Source organism: Emydura macquarii, unplaced genomic scaffold, assembly GCF_026122565.2.
Source record: "Emydura macquarii macquarii isolate MOO-44397 ecotype Brisbane River unplaced genomic scaffold, CSIRO-AGI_Emac_v2 contig_1119, whole genome shotgun sequence".
In the NCBI taxonomy this organism is placed as follows: domain Eukaryota; kingdom Metazoa; phylum Chordata; order Testudines; family Chelidae; genus Emydura; species Emydura macquarii.
Window position 1 is genome coordinate 369,949 of NW_027131256.1, and position 18,729 is coordinate 388,677.

At 50.1% G+C, this 18,729-nt stretch overlaps 1 protein-coding gene across 2 annotated transcripts; it reads right to left on the reverse strand.

Annotated features, from left to right (window-relative positions):
- Positions 1 to 338: 338 nt before the first annotated feature.
- On the reverse strand, positions 339 to 15,214 carry CD4 (CD4 molecule). 2 transcript variants are annotated; one of them, XM_067546342.1, is made up of 9 exons: positions 11,725 to 11,948; positions 5,092 to 5,247; positions 4,829 to 4,987; positions 4,351 to 4,605; positions 3,383 to 3,739; positions 2,971 to 3,207; positions 2,749 to 2,867; positions 2,413 to 2,480; positions 339 to 712 (listed from the first exon to the last, which is right to left on the reverse strand). In XM_067546342.1, the coding sequence occupies exons 1-9, from the start codon at positions 11,783 to 11,785 to the stop codon at positions 682 to 684; spliced, it is 1,443 nt and encodes a 480-aa protein (XP_067402443.1). In that variant the 5' UTR covers positions 11,786 to 11,948; the 3' UTR covers positions 339 to 681. The 2 variants fall into 2 exon arrangements, with proteins under 2 accessions (XP_067402443.1, XP_067402445.1); XM_067546344.1 differs by lacking the exon at positions 339 to 712 and adding an exon at positions 15,169 to 15,214 and having other exon boundaries at positions 2,412 to 2,480; positions 11,725 to 11,849.
- Positions 15,215 to 18,729: the final 3,515 nt, after the last annotated feature.

Consider the following 18,729-nt stretch of genomic DNA (forward strand, 5'->3'; position numbering starts at 1 on the left):
GAGCCGCTCAAGCAGGTAACCAACCTTCTATAAGAAAGCAGGAAATTAACAAACAAAACCTATGTTTAGTGACAGTCAGGTTGCATCAGGAGACCCACCTCAAACGTTTAGAAGCATGGAAATACCAAGTTAAGGGAACGTCTCCAGCGTTCCTTGGAGTGATGGATCGGGGAAGGCAGGGAGCAAGGGGAACACAGGATGCAGGAATCAGGGAGGGCTTCTGGCAGCAGGGTAGGTGAAGTGTGGGGAGCGGGTAATCTGGGGAGGCCAATAGTGGGGGGTTTATTAGAGAGACATGATTGGTGTATCAAGGAAATAAAGTCAGAGTTGGCAATGAAAACTCTAAAGTGATTTATTGCATTTGGAGCAGATACAGGAAACATCTGAGATAAAATCCAGGAGGTCAGATCAAGCATATGAGCAAAATACTTCTGTGTACATTTTACATTCAGTACATTCCCTGATGAGCTGGGGCTGAGCCATCACCCTAGGGTGGGCGTTTGTCCTGCTCACTGTGTCCCAGCCGCACTCTGATAAGATCCCTTCATGGCAACGAGGCTGGGAGAAAAATGAAAGAACAAAGCATCGCACTGAAGGAAGGAAAGGTGAGCTGGATCCAAGCAAGCAACGGGGGCCGCAGAATGTCTTATCACTGGCAGAGACTTCAGTCACCCTTCTGTCTCAGGCATGGGTATAGTGGTTGGTCAGCCGACTGCAAGAGAAAGAAATGAAATAGACTCAAAGACTTTAAGGTCAGAAGGGACCAATATGATTATCGAGTCTGGCCTCCTGCACAACACAGGCCACAGAACCTCACCCAGCCACTCCTGGAATAAACCTCTAACCTATGACTGAGTTATTGAAGTCCTCAAATCATGGTTTACAGACTTTAATCCACCAGTGAGTGAACCGTGCCCACGCTGCAGAGGAAGGCCAAAACCCACAAACAGCGTGAGCTCCAGTGTTGTAGAGGTGAAAGGCCCCCTGCACTATGCATTGACCCCACTGAGTCTGCCAGTCTCCTGGCCTTTGGCCAGATTGGAAGGCCTAGAAGACAGAATGACTTTACCTAGCGGGGGGGAAGTGCAATATTTATACAAAGTTGTTCAGGCATTTGTGTGACTTAATGCACGTCATTGCCACGGCGTGACTGTATTGCTGCACCGTTTGCACAGCTCCGTCTGGTTTCACAGCTAGTTGCGCTGTTTTGTCTATCTCGAAGAAGGGCTTTTTCTGAAGCACAACTAACTGTGCTACCTGCACTGACATCAAAGCCAACGGAAGCCGAGTTACGTTCCTGTCACCCAGCACATAATCACCGCTATGTCGCTTCCACTCACCCCGCCCTCCCCTCCCAAAGTAACATTTGCTGGGAGCTGAGTAACATTTAGTGACCGTGGTAAGACGACAGATAAAACCATTAGGGTTCATTAGTGTACTCCACATATAAATCCAGCACAGGGCATCTCTTATGCTGTTGGCAACAGTATTCCTATAATGGGGTTCAGGAGATCTAGTTTCTGGCCACCTGAAGACTGAAGCAAGCCATTTAATCTTGACAATCCGTGTAGGCCTAGAAAGCTCTCCGCTGCTTTTGCAAATGTGAAAGGTGCAACAGGTACCATAACCACTATCATATTCCCCACAGAGCAGTAAGGAGACAGCTCCCTGGGCTTCCAGAAAGGTGGCCTTCCTCAGCCAGAAGTTCTGTGGCCACTGCTGGTGATCCCAGGACTGGCGGACAATCATGCAGTCCCATCGCTCTGTGCTGCTGGGTTTGGCCCAAAATAGCTTGTGGGCAGTGAGCACTTTATCCATGCAGAGACCCCACACCACTCACTGGTGCACGCAGGGCCTCTCCTCCAGCTAAGATTGCCAGCCTGCCTCTCTGCTAGTAATGACTGAACAGCTGCCACTGTCTCTCCACAGCCGCTTCTGATGCCTCCGAGCATGTAATCATCAAATCCTAGGAAATGCCAGCTCTTTGCTCAGTGAGGAAGCCTTGTTCTAATGAAAGCGAAGCAGCATGTGCTGGTTTACTTGGACATCGTTATAGGTTTTCGAACCCCGGAGGCATTCTGCGACTTTGTCTTCTCCTCCCACGATCCCTCTGGGCACCTGCGTGGCCTCCCAGACGGCTCCGGGCAATCACTGCAGTTCGGAGCAATGCTAGGAATTCTGGGATGAATGCTGCTAATACCAGCCAATGCTGCGCTGGTGTAGGTTTGGGGTGTGACCATCAATCCACTAAACATAAGTGTGAATGCTGTGAGGATGCACTGAATGGTGTTTACCACAACGGAGGTAACTGCAATCTCTAGACACAGCCTGAAGAGAAAGGGCCATATCCTACTCCCCCATCCCTGCGGCCAGCATCGCTCCCTATTCAGAGGTGCCTCGATTTGTACTTACTATTGACACTGACATGTCCTCTTTTCAATCAAGTCTTGCCTGACTCGTGCTATCTTTTCCGCCCGTCGCTGCCAAGAGAAAACGCAGTGTGGCATGAGCCCTCAGTTCTGTGATTAAAGTTCTTCCCTCCAAAGTGGCTGGTGGTTTCAAGCCATCTGCCTCCACTGACTGTGCAGCTTTGATCAGAGTTAACTGGGATACGGTTGTTTCCCCAGGGGCGGTAGTTCCTAGTTCCCTCCCACTTGCTCCTCTGAAGGAGGGAATCCTCAGGGACTCATCCTGAGTACCATGGGGAGACTTTCCTTCCTTGCAGTCTGCCGGGACTTGGGGACTCACCCTTCTTCGCTGCCGGGCCGTACAGGTGAAAGTACACAGGCCAGCAAGGAGAAGCAGCACTATGCCAGCTCCAACCCCTGCCCCAATCAACACGTAGATGTTCCATTCAGCGGCCTTCTCTGTGGAGAGAGAAGTGAGTGAGCAGGAGAGAAAGACGTAGAGCGAAACGCTCAGAGAGCGGCAGTGGTGCTTCGAGTGAAGGCGGGGTGGTGGTCTCCCTACCCACGGTGTAATCAGTGCTGGTCACCACGGTGTTCCGCACTTTGAGGCTGCACCTCCACCGCCCTGCAGTCTTGGTCATCACCTTCACCTCATTGTGATCTTCCTTCTGAGTTTCTTTCTCAGTCCCATTCACGTGCTCCCAGAACAACTGGGCTCCTGGTGGAAGGGGACCCGAGAGCCGGCAGAGCAGGGTCACGTTGGCCGATTTGGAGTGCGGCCCAACAGGATTAGCAGAGACTGAAAAGAGAACAAGAGAGGGACATGCAAATGAGGGGGGAAGAAGGATCTTTCCATAGGGTCTGGGATAGAGTCTCAGGGGTATTTATAGAGGATGCACCTCTTTGCGGGGCACCTCCCAGACCCCTGCCCCACTTCCCCTGTAGAGTCCATAGGGGACACAACTTCCTCTCACCAGCCATCACCACCAGGTGGATGGTCTTCTCCACACGGCCACGGCTGAATTTGAAATGGCTCCGATACCAGCCAGCATCCTTGAACTGGACTTTGTGCAGTTTCACTTGCAGGTCGTTGCTGGTTTTCACTGTAAACCTCATGTTGTTCATTTGCTTAGACCAGGGCAGCCCTTTAGAGGTGACACTGAAGTTAAACTTTTCCTGATACTGTCTGTCTTCCTCTGGTTTCCACTCGAAGCCTCCCTTGATGTTCTCCAACTCTCCTATCTTCTGGCGGTCAGCGCTCAGAGTGTAGGAGAGGAGGACTGTGGAATTAACAGCTGCATAGTGTGTCTCCAGGGCCCAATTATGAAAACCTGAATTCAGAGCAGAAAGAGGAGAACATGCTGAAGTGTGGGAAGCAATACCTTCATCATCAATTTTGCAACCTCCCCATGGAACAGGGAGGGGATAGTCCCTCTGTCTAGCTCTAAGGAGACCCCACCTGGCCTAGTGTGCTCAATTCTGGAGGAGCTCACAGAAGAGCCACAAAAGTTCAGGAGGCCAGAAGGGCTGGGTTCTAGGGAGAGAGTCAAAGAGCTAAATCCATCCAGCTAAGCAAAGCTACAACTGGGGGGAGGAAATGAGAATCATCCGCATGAGTCTGAGATGCACAAACCCCTGGAGGAGGGGGACTGTTTAGGAGAATTAGGGGGAATAGGGTGAGACTGAGCCAAGGGAAAAGAGCTCAGGAGCCAGCCCCCAGTGCTGAAGGGTCTGTGAGCCTGGGGGTCCCGAGAGGAAGGCCCTGGAGCCGCATTGCTCAGGATACTGAGAATGAGGAACCTAGATAATGGACTGGGGGAGTGACCGTTCCTTGGGCCCGTGTGTGAGGAGGAGATAGGATCTGCTGGGATTTCTCCACCATCTTCTGCATTTTCGAGGCGTGTATCAAGTTCTGAGACTCAGGAGCCATGGCTTCTCCTACCTATCACCAGCACCTTATAGGGTATTTCCAGCAGAGCAGATGAGGATCTGATGTGACATTTCCAGGTTCCACTGTCCTCAGCCTGGAGGCTGTGTATGCGCAGGCTGTATCCGCTATTCTCCAGTTCTCGCGACTGACTGTGTGTCACCATTTTCCCGTGGTTGTCATGCCAAGTGATACCAGCACTTGAGGTACCCTGTACCTTCAGCGTGAGGCTTTCATTAGATAGGAGGTATCCACTTGGAGAGCCTGTAACTGTGAAGAGAGAGAGCCCGTGCAATGAGTCCTGTTCTCCACCAGCTTCCTCCAGGGCAGGGCTGTGACTGAAGGGAAGCATGGGGATCTCAGCAGAAGGGCAATGTGAGGAGGTAGGGCTCTGGGCAGCTGGAGGAAAGTGATCTGTGATAGCCCAGGACAGAGGAGATGGACAAAGGACAGGCCTTGCACTTTCATCTCCGCACTGTCCCTGGCCACTCACCTGTAAACACCTGCAGATGGACCTCAAAAGTTCGAGAACCCACTTCACAGACGTACTTCCCGGCATCAGAGTTCTCCAGCTGCAACAGTGTCAAAGAGAAGTTCCCCTTGGATATCTCCTGCTTATTTAAGTCGGATCGAAAGGTCATCCGAGTTATGCCTGTGGGGAGAGTAAGAAGGCTGTGGGTGAAAGCTTCTACCTAGGAAAGAGGGGAACCTCTAGCCCTGTATCAGTGACAAGGGGTAGTGAATTTGGAGCGCTACCTTTCAAGATGCGGTCCTGATGCTTGATCACAACTTGATTTTTGTATTTCCAGGTCACCCCATCATGTTGGGATCTGTCAATACAGGGTAGAATCACCCGTTCTCCAATAGCACCAAACACCATTGTTTCTTCCTCAGCCATAGTGGGGATCAGTCCTGAAAGAGACCCCCCAAAATAATGGGGGGAAGGAACACTCATTACAGTGGAAAAATTAATACCCCCTCTCCATCAAAATGGACCCCAAACCTCCTAATCCCCCACACCCTTCCCTGGGGGTCTCCCTCATTTTAACTTGCCCTTTTTCTTCTTGCAGCCTTCCCCGAATCTCCAGTCTCCTCATTCCAACCTCCTCAACTCTCTTCTTTAAAACCAATGAATGAATGAATAAATGAATCAATCAATCAATTTATCTAACTGTGACAGATGTGGTAATTTCCTGCAATAGCCTTGAAAAACCTTACTGAATTAAATGTACATATAGCTGGATTAAATTTAAATACACTGGATTAAATGCAAAGGTTATGTATTATTGTGGGCCAGGATTGTAGGTAACCTCTCTAGAGGGGAGATGTGATGTGAACCCTGGGAACTGTCTCGAACTTCAGAGGACTGTACTGAACAATGTGTCAGATAAAGATGGCCTTTTGGGACAAATCAGGTCAAGTGGTGTGGCTGGGGACTCGTCAGAGCGAGGTGAATGTGAAAACCCAGCCTTATGAAGCAGTGCCCTGAGGAGGGGACCATTGTCTGCTGCTCAGTCCTGTTCCTAGAGTCTCAAGATCAAAGGCCCTAGGAGTGTAAAGGAGAGACTGACATTGTTATTCTGGGCCTGACTCTGGGACAGTTGTGAACCTGTCACCACCGGGAAAACCCTGTGTGGGGTTTGAAGGACTGACTCCTACCCGAGCCCTGGTTGGAGGTGGAATGATCTCTGGTAAGTTTATTAGCATGTGTGAAGGCTCTTTTTGTGTTTGCTTTTAGTGTGTTTTCTCTGTGATGCTTTCACTTGAGGAATAAATGTCCTGGCTTAGAAAGAGCTGTGTGACAATTACCCTCTTCATAACCTCTGGAGAGAAAGCAAAGTGCAGACACTGGCTTTGTAGGCAGTCTGCCTTGCTAGAGAATTCACAGTGTAGGCAGGGAACTGGACAGCCTGGACATTCTCCAGTCAGGAAGGAAAGAGACATGGGTCTTCGCCCAAGAGAGGTGATGGCTGAGAATCCAGAAGCCTAACAGAGGGTGTTCCCTAAATTCTAGTGTGCTTGTGTTTGTCTCTCTCTGTCTCTGACACTCTCCGTCTAACCCTGGAATTACAGCCATCTCTTTGTCTTTCTCCCGTATCTTTCTTCCCACTCCTGCGGTCTTTACTTTCCGTTCTCCTCTCCCTTGGATTTCCTCCCTTCATTGCTCTGTCCTGTGTCTCTCCTCTTTCAGCCCCCTCCTTCTTATTCCTGCACACTCTCCCCACATCTTCTCTCTTGCTTTCCCTAGCAGACAGAGATTCTCTTCTGTTTTACACACATCGTAAGCTCTATCCAGACGAAAATGTCATTCGCATCGAGTCAAGCGTGCTCAAGAGAAAATCAGTTAAAGGACATTTGCACTTGACTAACCTTAACTGTAAGATCCTGACGTGTTTTAATCTGCGGATTTTCCCGCGCTGTTTAACTAATATGTGTCAGCAGGGATTGTTATTCACATGGTTAGCTTCCAGTTTTGAGGTGTATTGTCTTCCTTCCCTGCAGAGATCTAAGGTCTCCCATGTTCCCCATCTGTTTCACCTACTGCCCATGCACACAACTGCATTTCTCCCACCTGTCAACCAGATAGTCCTAGATTCCAGGCCAGAAGGGACCATTGTGGTCATAGAGTCTGGCCGCCTCTAGAACACAGGCCAGAGAACTTCCCTGAGTCAAATCCTGTTTGAACTAGAGCAGATCTTTTAGAAAAACATCCAGTCTGGATTTTAAAATGGCCAGTGCTGGAGAATCCACACGATACTTGAGAAATTGTTCCAATGGTTAATGGCCCTCACTGTTAAATATTTACACCTCATTTCCAGTCTGAATTTGTCTAGCTTCAACTTCCAGCCATTGGATCCTGTTATACCTTTCTCTGCTAGGTTGAAGAGGCCATTATTTAATTTCTGTTCCCTATGCAGACACTTACAGATGGTGATCAAGTCACCCCTTAACCTTCTCCTTGTTATGCGCAATAGATTGAGCTCTGCAGCTCTATCGCTATAAGGCAGGTTTTCTAATCCTTTGGGCATTCTTGTGGCTGTTCTCTGAACCTTCTCCAATTTATCAACCTCCTTCTTGAGTTGTGGGTGCCAGAACAGGACACAGTATTCCAGCAGTGGTCGCACCCATACCAAATACAGAGGTAAAATACCTCACTGCTACTTGACATTTCTCTGTTTATGCATTCATGATCCCTGTTTCCTCATAACACATTGACCCCCTGTACATAGTTTGTCCCCGCACCCGTGGTCAATATGTTCCCCTCATATCCTCTTTCTTTCCCATGCCCTTTATACCTCTACCACCTTTCGCTCTCACAAGTTGATAAATATCATTGTTACCATGGACCAGTGTGTCTGTATGTGTCTGGGCTTACATGTGGGAATGGTTAAAAAATGACTGTGGTAGGGGAGTCAGTGGTCTGGAAGTAGTCAGGGTAGGAAGGAGCGTGCTGCGGCGTGGGGCCATGGAAGGCAGTATGTGGAGGACATGCGGGCTGCAGGAGGGTGCAGGACAGCAGGGCTGGGTGAGAGGGGGATCCTGGAGCCACATCTTGGAGACTAGGAGGGAATGGTCATATGGGGTGAGAGGAGCATGGGGCGTGAGTGAGGATGCGGGGGACAGGAGGGAAGAGCTTGGCCTTTCTGAAGTGCATGGCAGGGAGTGAAGCAGGGATGCAGGGGAGCAAAGGCTGTGCTGGAGGTTTGGGGGTGTGGAAGTGATACTGGGTGTGTGACCTGGGACTGGGGGACTTCACCTTCAATGGGCCCAGACACCGGAGCTTGAAGAGTTCCACGTAGCAATGCTGCCTGGTGCACCGGGGGCACTTCCAACCTCTCACTTCTCAACCCATAGACCTCCTGCTCAGCCAGCTGCCTCTCCAGCGCCCCGGGACCAGGCCTAGTCCGGTAGGTAGGGGCAGAACTGGGGATTGAGGGAGGAAGCCTGACCACAGTTGGAAGGTATCTGGCGGTACTTGGTAGAACAGAGATGATGAACTAGATGAATCGGGGGGTTTTTGTGATTCTAGTTCCAATTTTGGGAAGTGGCCTGTGTGTGGGAAGTCCCCACAGTGTGTGTGTGTCTGTGTGCGCTGTTCCCAGACTCTGGGTCGGGGTGCAGTCTGTGGTTCTATAACTCTAAGAAAAAAATATATGGAAAAATCAATCGTCCCCTGAAGAGTGAGTCTGGAGATTAAATGCAATAATTAAAGTATGAGACTGAAGGATTTTAATTTTGCATCCAAGGCAAATCTTAGTAGATCCTTAACTCTGGAACCACTACTGATGCTTCCATAAAAATTGAAGAAAGAACCAAAGCAACGCCTCCCTGACGGCTCCTTTTTTCTCGTTCTGCCTGTAAAGGAGCAGTGTGTGGCTGTACCGTGGCTCTGTGTAATGGAGCCATAAAGCATCTGTAATTGGTCCCCTGGGACCGCCTCGCTTGTAACATTGGGACACTCCCTGGCAGGAGGCCCCTGGCTGGAAACCAGGTTGCTAGAGGTCTGTTGCGGAGCAAGAGAAAGGATGTTTCTCTGCCTCCATTATTCCTGGCTGCTGGAACAGCCAGATGAGTTAGGGCCGCTCTCAAGGTTGCTTTAACCTGCCCTGGGGGCTGCACCAGCCCCTGGCAACACCAGCACTGGGGAGACGCAGAAGTGGAGAATGACTGAGTTTAAGGGGAATTTACTTTAGGGTTTATCCCAGTTTAACTTGACTGATTTGAAACTGATTTCGTTAACCCCGGCAGCTTTTCTTGTACAGATGAGGCCTACGTTCCAGATCAAGCCCTGCCTCCTGGGCGGGATGTCATCGCAAACTTCTCCCTGGGCACGTGTCTCTGGCAGGCTGCAGCACGGCCAACGCCAACCCTTCAGAAATCACGAGTCAGGCCACCAAAAAATCCCAAGAATAAAAATCATGAGATTAAAATAAAAAAAAAAATCAAGGTTGGGTTCTTTTTCTGTTTTGGAGTTTTCAGGTCACACTCAGGTCAGGTTTCCAAGCTTTTCTCTGTAAACTGGAGGGGCAAAAGCTCCTTTTTTCTAACTGAAACCTGAGAGTCTGGTGTTCTCCGTTGCTGGAGCTGGGGTTTTAAGACAAACATCACGTGTTGTGAGAGTTCCAATCAAATCACAAAACTGAGTCTGTCACCGCAAATCCCTTCATAGGAAACATCAGACTGGCAGCACGTGTCCACCACCGGGATTGGGGTTGTGCAGGGTGCAGTACTTTCCCTCCTGCGCTTTGTGCTGAGTGGCTGGGACCTGTGCTGTATTTGACGCAGGATATGATGGTGCCCAAAGGGCGGGTCACCTGCAAACCATTCCACAGATCTGCGCGTTATTGGGAGCCCTGGCCCATAGAACCAGGACCAGTCATGGCACTCCCACCCCAAAACCGCGACATCTTATCACTTCAGTCAGTGCAAAGTCTCCCAGCTGCAGTATTGAGAACATCATGCACTCAAAAATCAGGAGATTGGCTTAAAAATGATGATTAAAAAAGCCACCCCCACACTGGTTTGCATCTGCATTCTAACTCTTATAGAGAAGTTGCCTGCCTAGTCCTAATGCGTATGTTGTCATTTCAGGTTCAGTATTCAACCTGAAACATACGCCCAAAAGTGCAGGAGGGCTCTCTTTTGGTTGCTTGGCAGAGGAGTCTCCTTGCCCTCTCCTATCCTTGATGGCAGAGAGCGGATGACTGACTAGATAGGTTTCCACTTGTCTACAATTTTGCAGGACAGTCCTACATTTAGGAATCTGTCCTGCCTCCTTGAGTCAGCCCACAGACTGTACTGCCAGCAGACAGGCCCGTCGTAGAAAAGACTCTGCAGTCTAGAGGACAGAAAGGTGAGCTGGACGCCCAGAAATCAGCAACTCAAATCTCAGCTCGTGCATTCACAGCTGTGGAGAGTTACAAAGTGCACATAAATATTATCCACCATGACCTCGTACCTCTATACTATGAGAGAGGCAACTGTTATCCCACCCCCTTTAGAGATAAGGGAACTTCTAGCAGAATTGGGAATATATCCTAGGCCTCTAACACAGGAGACCCAAGTCTCCACCATCCTGTAAAGCTGCCTTTCTTTAAATGAAATCAAATAATAATAATGATCTGCCATATCTATCTGTCTGGCCAGCCTGTCTGTAAACACTAGGCCACGCTCCCTTCCCAGAGCCAGACACAGAATATCTGCGTAGTCCACTGGCAGAGTGTGTGTCACACCACCCTCTAGCGGCTGGTCCCCGTAAAGGATCACAGCTTACTTCCATTACCAGGTACTCCTTCAGCTCAACGAGGGCCATGCTGTGGCTCTGCAGAGTCTAGGGTTCAAGCCTGGCTGAAAATCCATGTGGGGAAAGACTAGTCTGTGATCATGTAACGAAAGAGTGTCTTACAGCACAAATTGCGTAGATAGCCTTGGTTCCAGCACCTCCTACTACTTGACTTTAAAACCTCCATGTTCTGGTACGTAATATTTATCTATAGCCCCCTCCAAGGAGGTCCCATAGATAAATGAATTAATTGGGGGATGGATGCTTCAGGGCATTGCCCAGGGGTTACAGAGCCCCTCGCCTGTCGGTCACCAGTCTGACTCCAGCCCAGCCCAGCACGTTGATGGTGACTTAAGTCTTCTCTGCAGTTAACCCAGGCTCTCACCCAGGTGCTGCCTCTAACCCCCTGCTGTCCACTCACAAACCCCTCACCCGAGTTTAGTGGTGCTTTCAGCATGGGCTAAGTGGCCTGGCTGGGGGTACAGGCTAGTGCCGAAGTGGGGCTTCCACTTGGGCTGGTAACCTGCCCACTTTGTGAGCACACAGACTAAATCACTCGCGTGTTTATAGTCCTTCTGTGCCTTCCCACACTTCCCCCCACACACCCGTGCCCAGAAGGGCAGACACGTTCTCCCACAATTTACTGGGACAGAATCATGGACTGGCTCGTCTTACTGAAGCACAAAGAACCCTGGGATGTGCCCCGAGTCCTAGCACGCATGGGAGAACGCAGTGGCAGTGAGGCCCCGGTAACACGGGTTACGGCTTTGAAGTGCGGCTGCTCACACCCAGGCCAGGCTCACCCAGGTGCTCAAACATGGGAGCTGCTCATCTGAGTTAGCTCTGCGGTGAAGACACACCCCAAGGGGCCATCCCTCCTGGTGTGGTGAGCTCTGGAAACCACTATGGACAGCCTCACATTTACCTACTGGGGCCATCTGAGCCTGGTGGATTCGGTCCCGTTGACAGTAATGGGAGGTGGCAGCCTTTCGAAAAAGGGCAAAACTTGTTTGGGTTGAAGGAACTCAGGAGGCGGGAAGGAGCCTAAAAATACCCCAACCATCGTAAGAGTTGTGATCGAGTTGGCTGCCCAGCCAGGGACTCACCAAGCTGCGTCACTGAGAAGACAGCAAGAATGCTGGTCACCACCATGCTGGACAGACCCATCTTCTCGGATTGTTCCTTCCCTCCGTGAACTGCGAGCTGGAAATATCGTCCAGGTGAAGGGACCCTAATGCAGGAAAACCCAAATGCACTGTTAGTAGTGGTTCATTCTCAGAGCCTCATGGCTTCGTGGCTGGGCCTACGTACTTGGTCAAATGCCCCTGGTTTCTGTGGTGCTCCAGTGCAGCGAGGCGGAGATTCTGTCACACAGGCAGGAGAATTCAACGTGACGATGAAGAATCCAGCCAGTGTGTTCTCCCTGGTGTGTGATATGGAGTTCAGTGTATTTTACGCTAGGCCTAGATTTCCAGTTCTCCGGGGGCTGCAGGTTCTTGTATTATCACAGGTAGCTGCATGTCGAAGTTGAGGGAGTGGGAAGTGCTGCAGGATTTGCCGGCCGCACAGCAGCAGTTTGGCCACTCTGTGCCTGGAAACGCACTTTGGGATCCCTGCACCTAGGTGGCAATTGAGGCTTTTGGCCTCGGTAGGGACTGCATCTCCTCTTCCCTTCCTCTCGGAGCAGCACAGGGGAAACTCTGAGCTTGCATGGGCAGAGGGGAGGCTAGAGGGCCTGCAAAGGCAGAGAAAACAAATCTGGGTTTCTGCCCTTCGTTGCTTGTTTGTGCTGGACACAGGCTGCCTGGAAAGCTCTTTTTGAAAGGGTTTTTTGGTTGGTTAGTTTTGTATTTTGTTTTTTACTTTAGAAATCTCATGACTGTCCAGTTTGGTGTTCCCTGGAGGACCTGTTGGGATTCTCAGCAATGTGGAACAGGGAAGGAGGGGAGGTGTAGAAATGGCAGCAAAGAGAGTTTTTCTTCCATGTGTTCACAGCATTTGAACTGAACAGCTGTTAACACAAAATCATGGAAACAACAAAACCCAAAGGATCAAAGGTCTGAATAAAAAGGCTGATAAATGCAAAGTAAGGGATGCTGGATGGAAATGTTTAAACTACTTGTACACCTGAGGTTCTAAATTAACTGTATCAGCCCAGGAAAGGGCCTAGGAGTAACGATAAACAACTCAGTGATGACCTCTGCTCAATGTGCAGCTGCATTTTAAAAGAACAAACGAGCTGCAAGGGTGAATAGGGAATGGGATGGAGAATAATACAGAGAATATTACAATGCCTTTATATAAATCACTGGTCTCATCTGGATACTGTGTAAGGTGCTGGTCACCCCACCTCCAAGAGTACTGTAGAATTAGAGCGGGTTCAGGAATAATGACAGCAATGATCAAAGGCCTGGAAAAGCTCAGTTATGAAGAGAAGACTGAAAAGATTGGGATTATTACTTTAGAATGGAATTGAGCAAGAGGGGAGATGATAAAAGTCTATAGAACCATGACTGGTCTAGAGAAGGCAGATGGAGAACAGAAGTTCTCCCTCTCTCTGGACACAAGAACAAGGGACATTGACATTACAAGGTGGAAAATTCAGAAGTGATCCAAGGAAACCATTTTCACACAATGGGTAATTAGACTGTGGCCTTGTCTACACTAGCACTTATGCCGGCAAAACGTTTGTCACTCAGGGATGTTCCCCTGAGCGACATGTAAGTGTTTGTGTGTAGAGCTGTGTTGATGGGAGATTCTCTCCCACCAGCATAGCTACCGCCGCTCGTTTAGGTGGTTTTATGATGTCGGCGGGCGAGCTCTCTGCTGTCTACATAACACAACTACACAAGCACTCTTACAGCAGCACAGATGTACTGATACAGCTGTGCCGCTGTAAATTTTAAGTGTAGACAAGCCCTGTGTAACTGATCACATGATGTCAGAGGGACCAAAAATGTAGCAAGATTCACAGAGGCGCTAGACATTTATATGAACAACAAGAATATCCAGAGTTATACCAGCAAGTCCTTTAAAAAGGTTTGGAAGGGATGTAAACCCTCGTGCTTCAGTCTGTCAGCCAATCTCTAACTATTGGGGGTGAGGAGGAGACTTTGCTTATCTGACATCTGCCTCCTACATGGTTATTTGCTCCTTCCTCTGAAGCACCTGGTGCTGGCGGCTGTCAGAGATGGGCTGCTGGACTAGACAGGTGACAAGGGCTGATCTGGTCAGGCAATCCCAATCTTCCAAAAATCCCTTCCCCTCTCAGTTTCTCCGGTTTCACTTCCTTGGTGTCTTTGATGTCAAACACCTACTAGTTCTCCACTTGTCCATACACTCTGTCTGGAAAAACAGGGCAGAGAAGACCTGGATTTCTAATATAAAAACCAAACAGTTCATCCTTATTTATCTGCCAAAAAAGAAATAACAGACACAAGCCCTATTTTCCCGTGTGAGGGACTTTAACTACAATGAGCTTCCCCAGCCTTCACGTTTCCCAATGCACTCAGCAATGCTGGCAACTCACGTTAGTTGGGTGTTTCTACTAAATTAATCAGCAGTGATATAATTAAATGTTAATTATAATCAGGTTTCAAAATTAACATCCCGCTGAGATGAAGGGGCAGTTCACACCTCTCAGAGCTATTGTTTCAGGCTCTCTGCAGACTCCGGCAGATGTCACTGCATTGATTACATTCAGCTCATGTTTGGAAGGTTTTCTTTATATGGGGTGGTCTACACTACAAAGTTAGGTTGGCTTAATTACATTGCTCAGGGTTGTGAAAAGTTTCATGCCCTGGGCAATGTAATTAAGATGACCTACGACCAGCGTAGACACTGCTATGTTGATGGAAGAATTCTAACTACTGTCTCTCAGGACAAATCTACACTTAAAACACTGCTGTAGCACTTAAGTGAAGATGCTCCTACGCCGATGGGAGTGAGCATAGTTAATCCTCCTCCCTGAGAGGAGGTAGCTATGTCGATGGGAGAAGCTCTCCCGCTGACATAGTGCTGTCTACACAGGGGGTTAAAGTTGGTATAATTACATCACTCAGGGGTGTGGATTTTCCACACCCGTGAATGACGTACTTATACCGACATAGGTCTGTAGTTTAGACCTGGCCTCAGAGAGATGGATTAACTACGCCTACTACAGAACCCCTTTCATTGCTGTTGTAATTATGTAAGCCGGCTGACTTCCCCAGCAGCAGCTTCCCTCTGACTGAGCTGCTAGGCTGGCCTTTTGTACTTCCCCTTCCTGACCTGGCGTGAGGGAGACCCTGGCACACATTTATCTGGAGTGCGCCAGGCGGCACCCCCGGTTCCAGCTCCTCCAGAACCTCCTCCTGAGGTTCTGGCTGCACTTCTCCCCGCACCTGTTCGTCTACGCACACCCCATCCGTGACCCCACGAAGTCGCGGGACCTCCTCGTCAACCTCCTCCTGGCCCTGGCCAAAATGGCCATCTACAAGACCAGGGAGAGGAGGTTGGCTGGGGGGCGCTCTGCGACTGTGGGGCCTGCTTCCGTTCCTCTGTCCACTCACGTATCCAGGCAGGGTTCTTCTGGGCAGCGTCCGCTGGCTCCCTTCACACTTTCCAGGAGCAGTGGGTGCTGTCCGGGGCTCTCGGCTTTGTGTCTCGGTTCCCTCTGTTTGACCCTGTGACCCCCACGCCCCTTCCTATTTTTTCATTCGTTGTCCCACGTAATTGGTTGTATCCCGGCTCAGTGACTCCTCCCCTTAGGCTGGGGGAGGGGCCTTTAGCAGTGGGCGGGCCCAAGTCCCCAGGTTACAAACAGTACAGCGTATCCACACTACAGCATCACAGCGACGCACCGTAGCTGTGTTGCAGTAGCATTTCTAGTGTAGACGGACCCTGAGTGTAAGAGCTCCTGTGCTTGAACCTAGTGCAGGGAGGTGGCCGTAGGAACCGGTCGTGGCTCCCTGATCCTTGGCTGCCCGGCAACAGTTACAGCAGCAGGGCTGGACTCTAACTTCTGCTCCTGGCCCCACCATTTCTCCTCCCTCAGTCTGTCCCCAAAATGGCCCCTCCCCCCATCTCCACTGCCTCCATCGGCAGAGATTCCCCAGATGTAGGGAAAATTCTCCAGTGGGGTTCTCTGGCCAGGTAAAGTTCACCGTGCGCGGCTTTACCCAATGCAAAAGGAACTACGGGTTTGTTTTACATTCTTTTTTTAAATGAACATTCAAGTTGTGGGGCAAGGGCTGGATTCTATGTCAGGCGCACTCACAAAACACAAGGGCCACAGGTGACATAGGTGGGTCCTGAGAAAGAGGAAGAATGGTACAGGGGATAGCAGGGCCAGGAAGAGGGCCATGTTCAGTTAAACACTGGGGGCTCCTCTCTTCCCGCCCCTGCTTCCCCCTGTACCATCCTTCCTCATTCTCTGGATCCATCTGTCTCACCTCCAGCCCTTGTATTTTATGATTTTGCAGCCATGGAATGGGGGGTTGCAAGTCCAGGGAGAAAAGAGGGACTGATAGGGCTAGGAGAGCAAAGTCCCCCTGGGTATTCCTGGGGTGGTGCAGCTTAGCCGGAAACGGGAGGGATGGTGCTGGAGAACAAAGTCACCCATGTAACCACAGGACAGTGGGTGGGAAGCAGGATTTAGGAAGGACAGACTGGGCCAGACAGCAAAACCCTCCATGTCTCCCTACCACATACCCCAAACCTCCTGGTGGCTTCAGAGATGGTGTTGGGGCCACCATGCTCTGGTATCAGACCTCTCCCTGCTCTTCCACTGGCTCATTTCACTCCCCCTCACCATTTCCTCCTCTTCTAACATCCTCAGTTCCCCGAAGCAGGATATCTGTAACCCCTCCCAGCACCCTGCAGTGGTCGTGGTTAGCGCCGGATACAGAGCAGGAAGAAGAGCTCTGGGGACAGGAGGTAAGGGGGTGGCACGCAAGTTGAGTTGTTCCTGTTTCTAAATTTAAGCTCTGCTGAATTTCCTCCTCAGGGCAAGAGGCTTGGCTGCATGAGGTCAGGGTGGGGAAGGGGTGTCACAGTCCCACTATTACCAATCCCAAGCATGCAAAAATCCTGAGACTGGATAAAGGATTGTGAGATTTTAAAAAATGTAAATGTTGGTTTCTTTTCATTTGCTTTCTGGTTCCTGGGCCTGTGGGGCTCGCATTTTCAAGCTTTTCTCCCCAGCTCTGAGGGCGAGAAATTAACTCTTTATTTTTTTTTTTTTAGTGAGAGTCTCCAGTTCAGGATTCCAGGAGTTGGAGCTTTAAGAAAAACACCAAATATCACAAGACTCATGATCAAATCATGGACGTTGCTGACAATGTTGTCCCAGGAGCGCTCCTGTCTGGGCTACAGCTCAGGCCTCCCTAGGAGGCTAGAATGTTTTCTGCGTCTTTAAATCTGGAGCAGGAAGTGGGGTGGAGAAGGTCCTAGGTAGAAGCCCTGCCATGCAGATAGGAGACGGAGACAGGAGGACAGATTAGCTCGAGGGTATGTCTATACTTAAAAACCTACCGCAGCACAGCTGCACCACTTTAGTGCTTCAGTGTAGCCACTATCTACGCCAATGGGAGGTGTTCTCCTGCCGGCGCAGGTAATCCACCTCCCCAAGAGGTGGGAGCTAGGTTGACGGAAGAATTCTTCCATCACGCTAGCACCGTCTACGAGGTCATCCTTACACCACTCAGGATTTTTCACACCCCTGAGTGACGTAGTTATGCCAGCCTACATTTTTCGTGCAGACCAGGCCTTAGAGGTAATACTATTTTCCTTACTCAGATAATGTTCCTTGTTCAGTGCTAGATCAAAGCAACTTTTGCTGGGATTCTCTACCATTGACACATGCAGTGGCATCAGTGACGTACCATGGGCGTCCGGCTCCCGGGGACCAACGCTTACATTTGCATCCCCCTCCCAGGCCTCATGCACCCCCTGCACAGGGCAGGAGGGGTCCCCGGCACCCACCGGATGGTGCCGTCCCCCAGCTGCCCAAGGGAGGGGGGAGTCTGTATCTGCGGGGGAGGGGGACACATGCCACTTTCCTCCTCCTGTGCTCTGGGGACTTTCTGGCACTCATGGTGGCTGCCGCTCCCGCCCCTCGCACTTACTTGCCGTGTGGCACCTGCCTCTCTCACTCAGCGCCTCCTGCGCCCCCTGAATGTTGTGGAGGGCCTGGCTGGCACCCCCGCCCCCCAGAGGCCAGCACCCGGGGGCCTGCCCCCCCACCCCCGACCCTTCTGTCAGTATGCCACTGAGTGGCATCAAAAGCAGACTGATTTTGAATCAACACAAATAAGAGGAAAAGTAAATGGCCAAGTTCAGCCTGCCACAAGACTTTTAGTTTGCTAAGCACAGTAAGCGGCCTGAGTAGGAAGAGCACATCGGAGACTGGGGCACGGCAGGTCAGCTCATTAATTGATGCAATACGGCGGGAAGCTGCAAATACTTGGAAATCATTTGCCTTCACGGAGGAAGAGGGTGAGAATAGCCATTACATTGTTCACACAAAGTGAGCTGAGCATTCATTCCAAAAGGGATGTCAGACACAAATAGGCAGTCTTTTACCAGAAGTTGTGGAGGCCTGGAAAAAGTGTGGGCTTTTTTTTTTATAAGGGCCCTATCAGAACTAGCAGAGCATTGTGGCTTTGGTATCAATAAGGCAGGCCATCTGAGAGATCAGCTAATATCTGGAACTCACAAGGGAGTTTCCAGAAAAGAACAACTGACGTCCGGAACAGGCGGTGCAACTGTTACAGCAGCAGGCTGTGCTAGTGAAAACGCAAGACAGCAATCAGAGCTGGGTACAAAAAGTAAAGAAGGGGAAATTCCCATGGCAAAAAGGGAAGCATAAAAATATGCCTCCAGAGAGCACAGTTCTGTGGGCACATAAACGGCAGGTTGGCAAGAGAGCACACAGGAGAGATGAGGTCTGTCCAACCAGTGGAAAGGTGCAGGAAATGTAAGGGAAAAGGGCATGGGAGTATGTTTGGTTAAGCAAAGGAATCTGGTGAGCGTGCTGCTTATTTCTTCGGATTTGCCTCCACAGACAGCTTTTATGAACAGCCGTGGACTGTTATTTTCAAGATTTTCAAGACCGTGGTTTAATCTAAAAT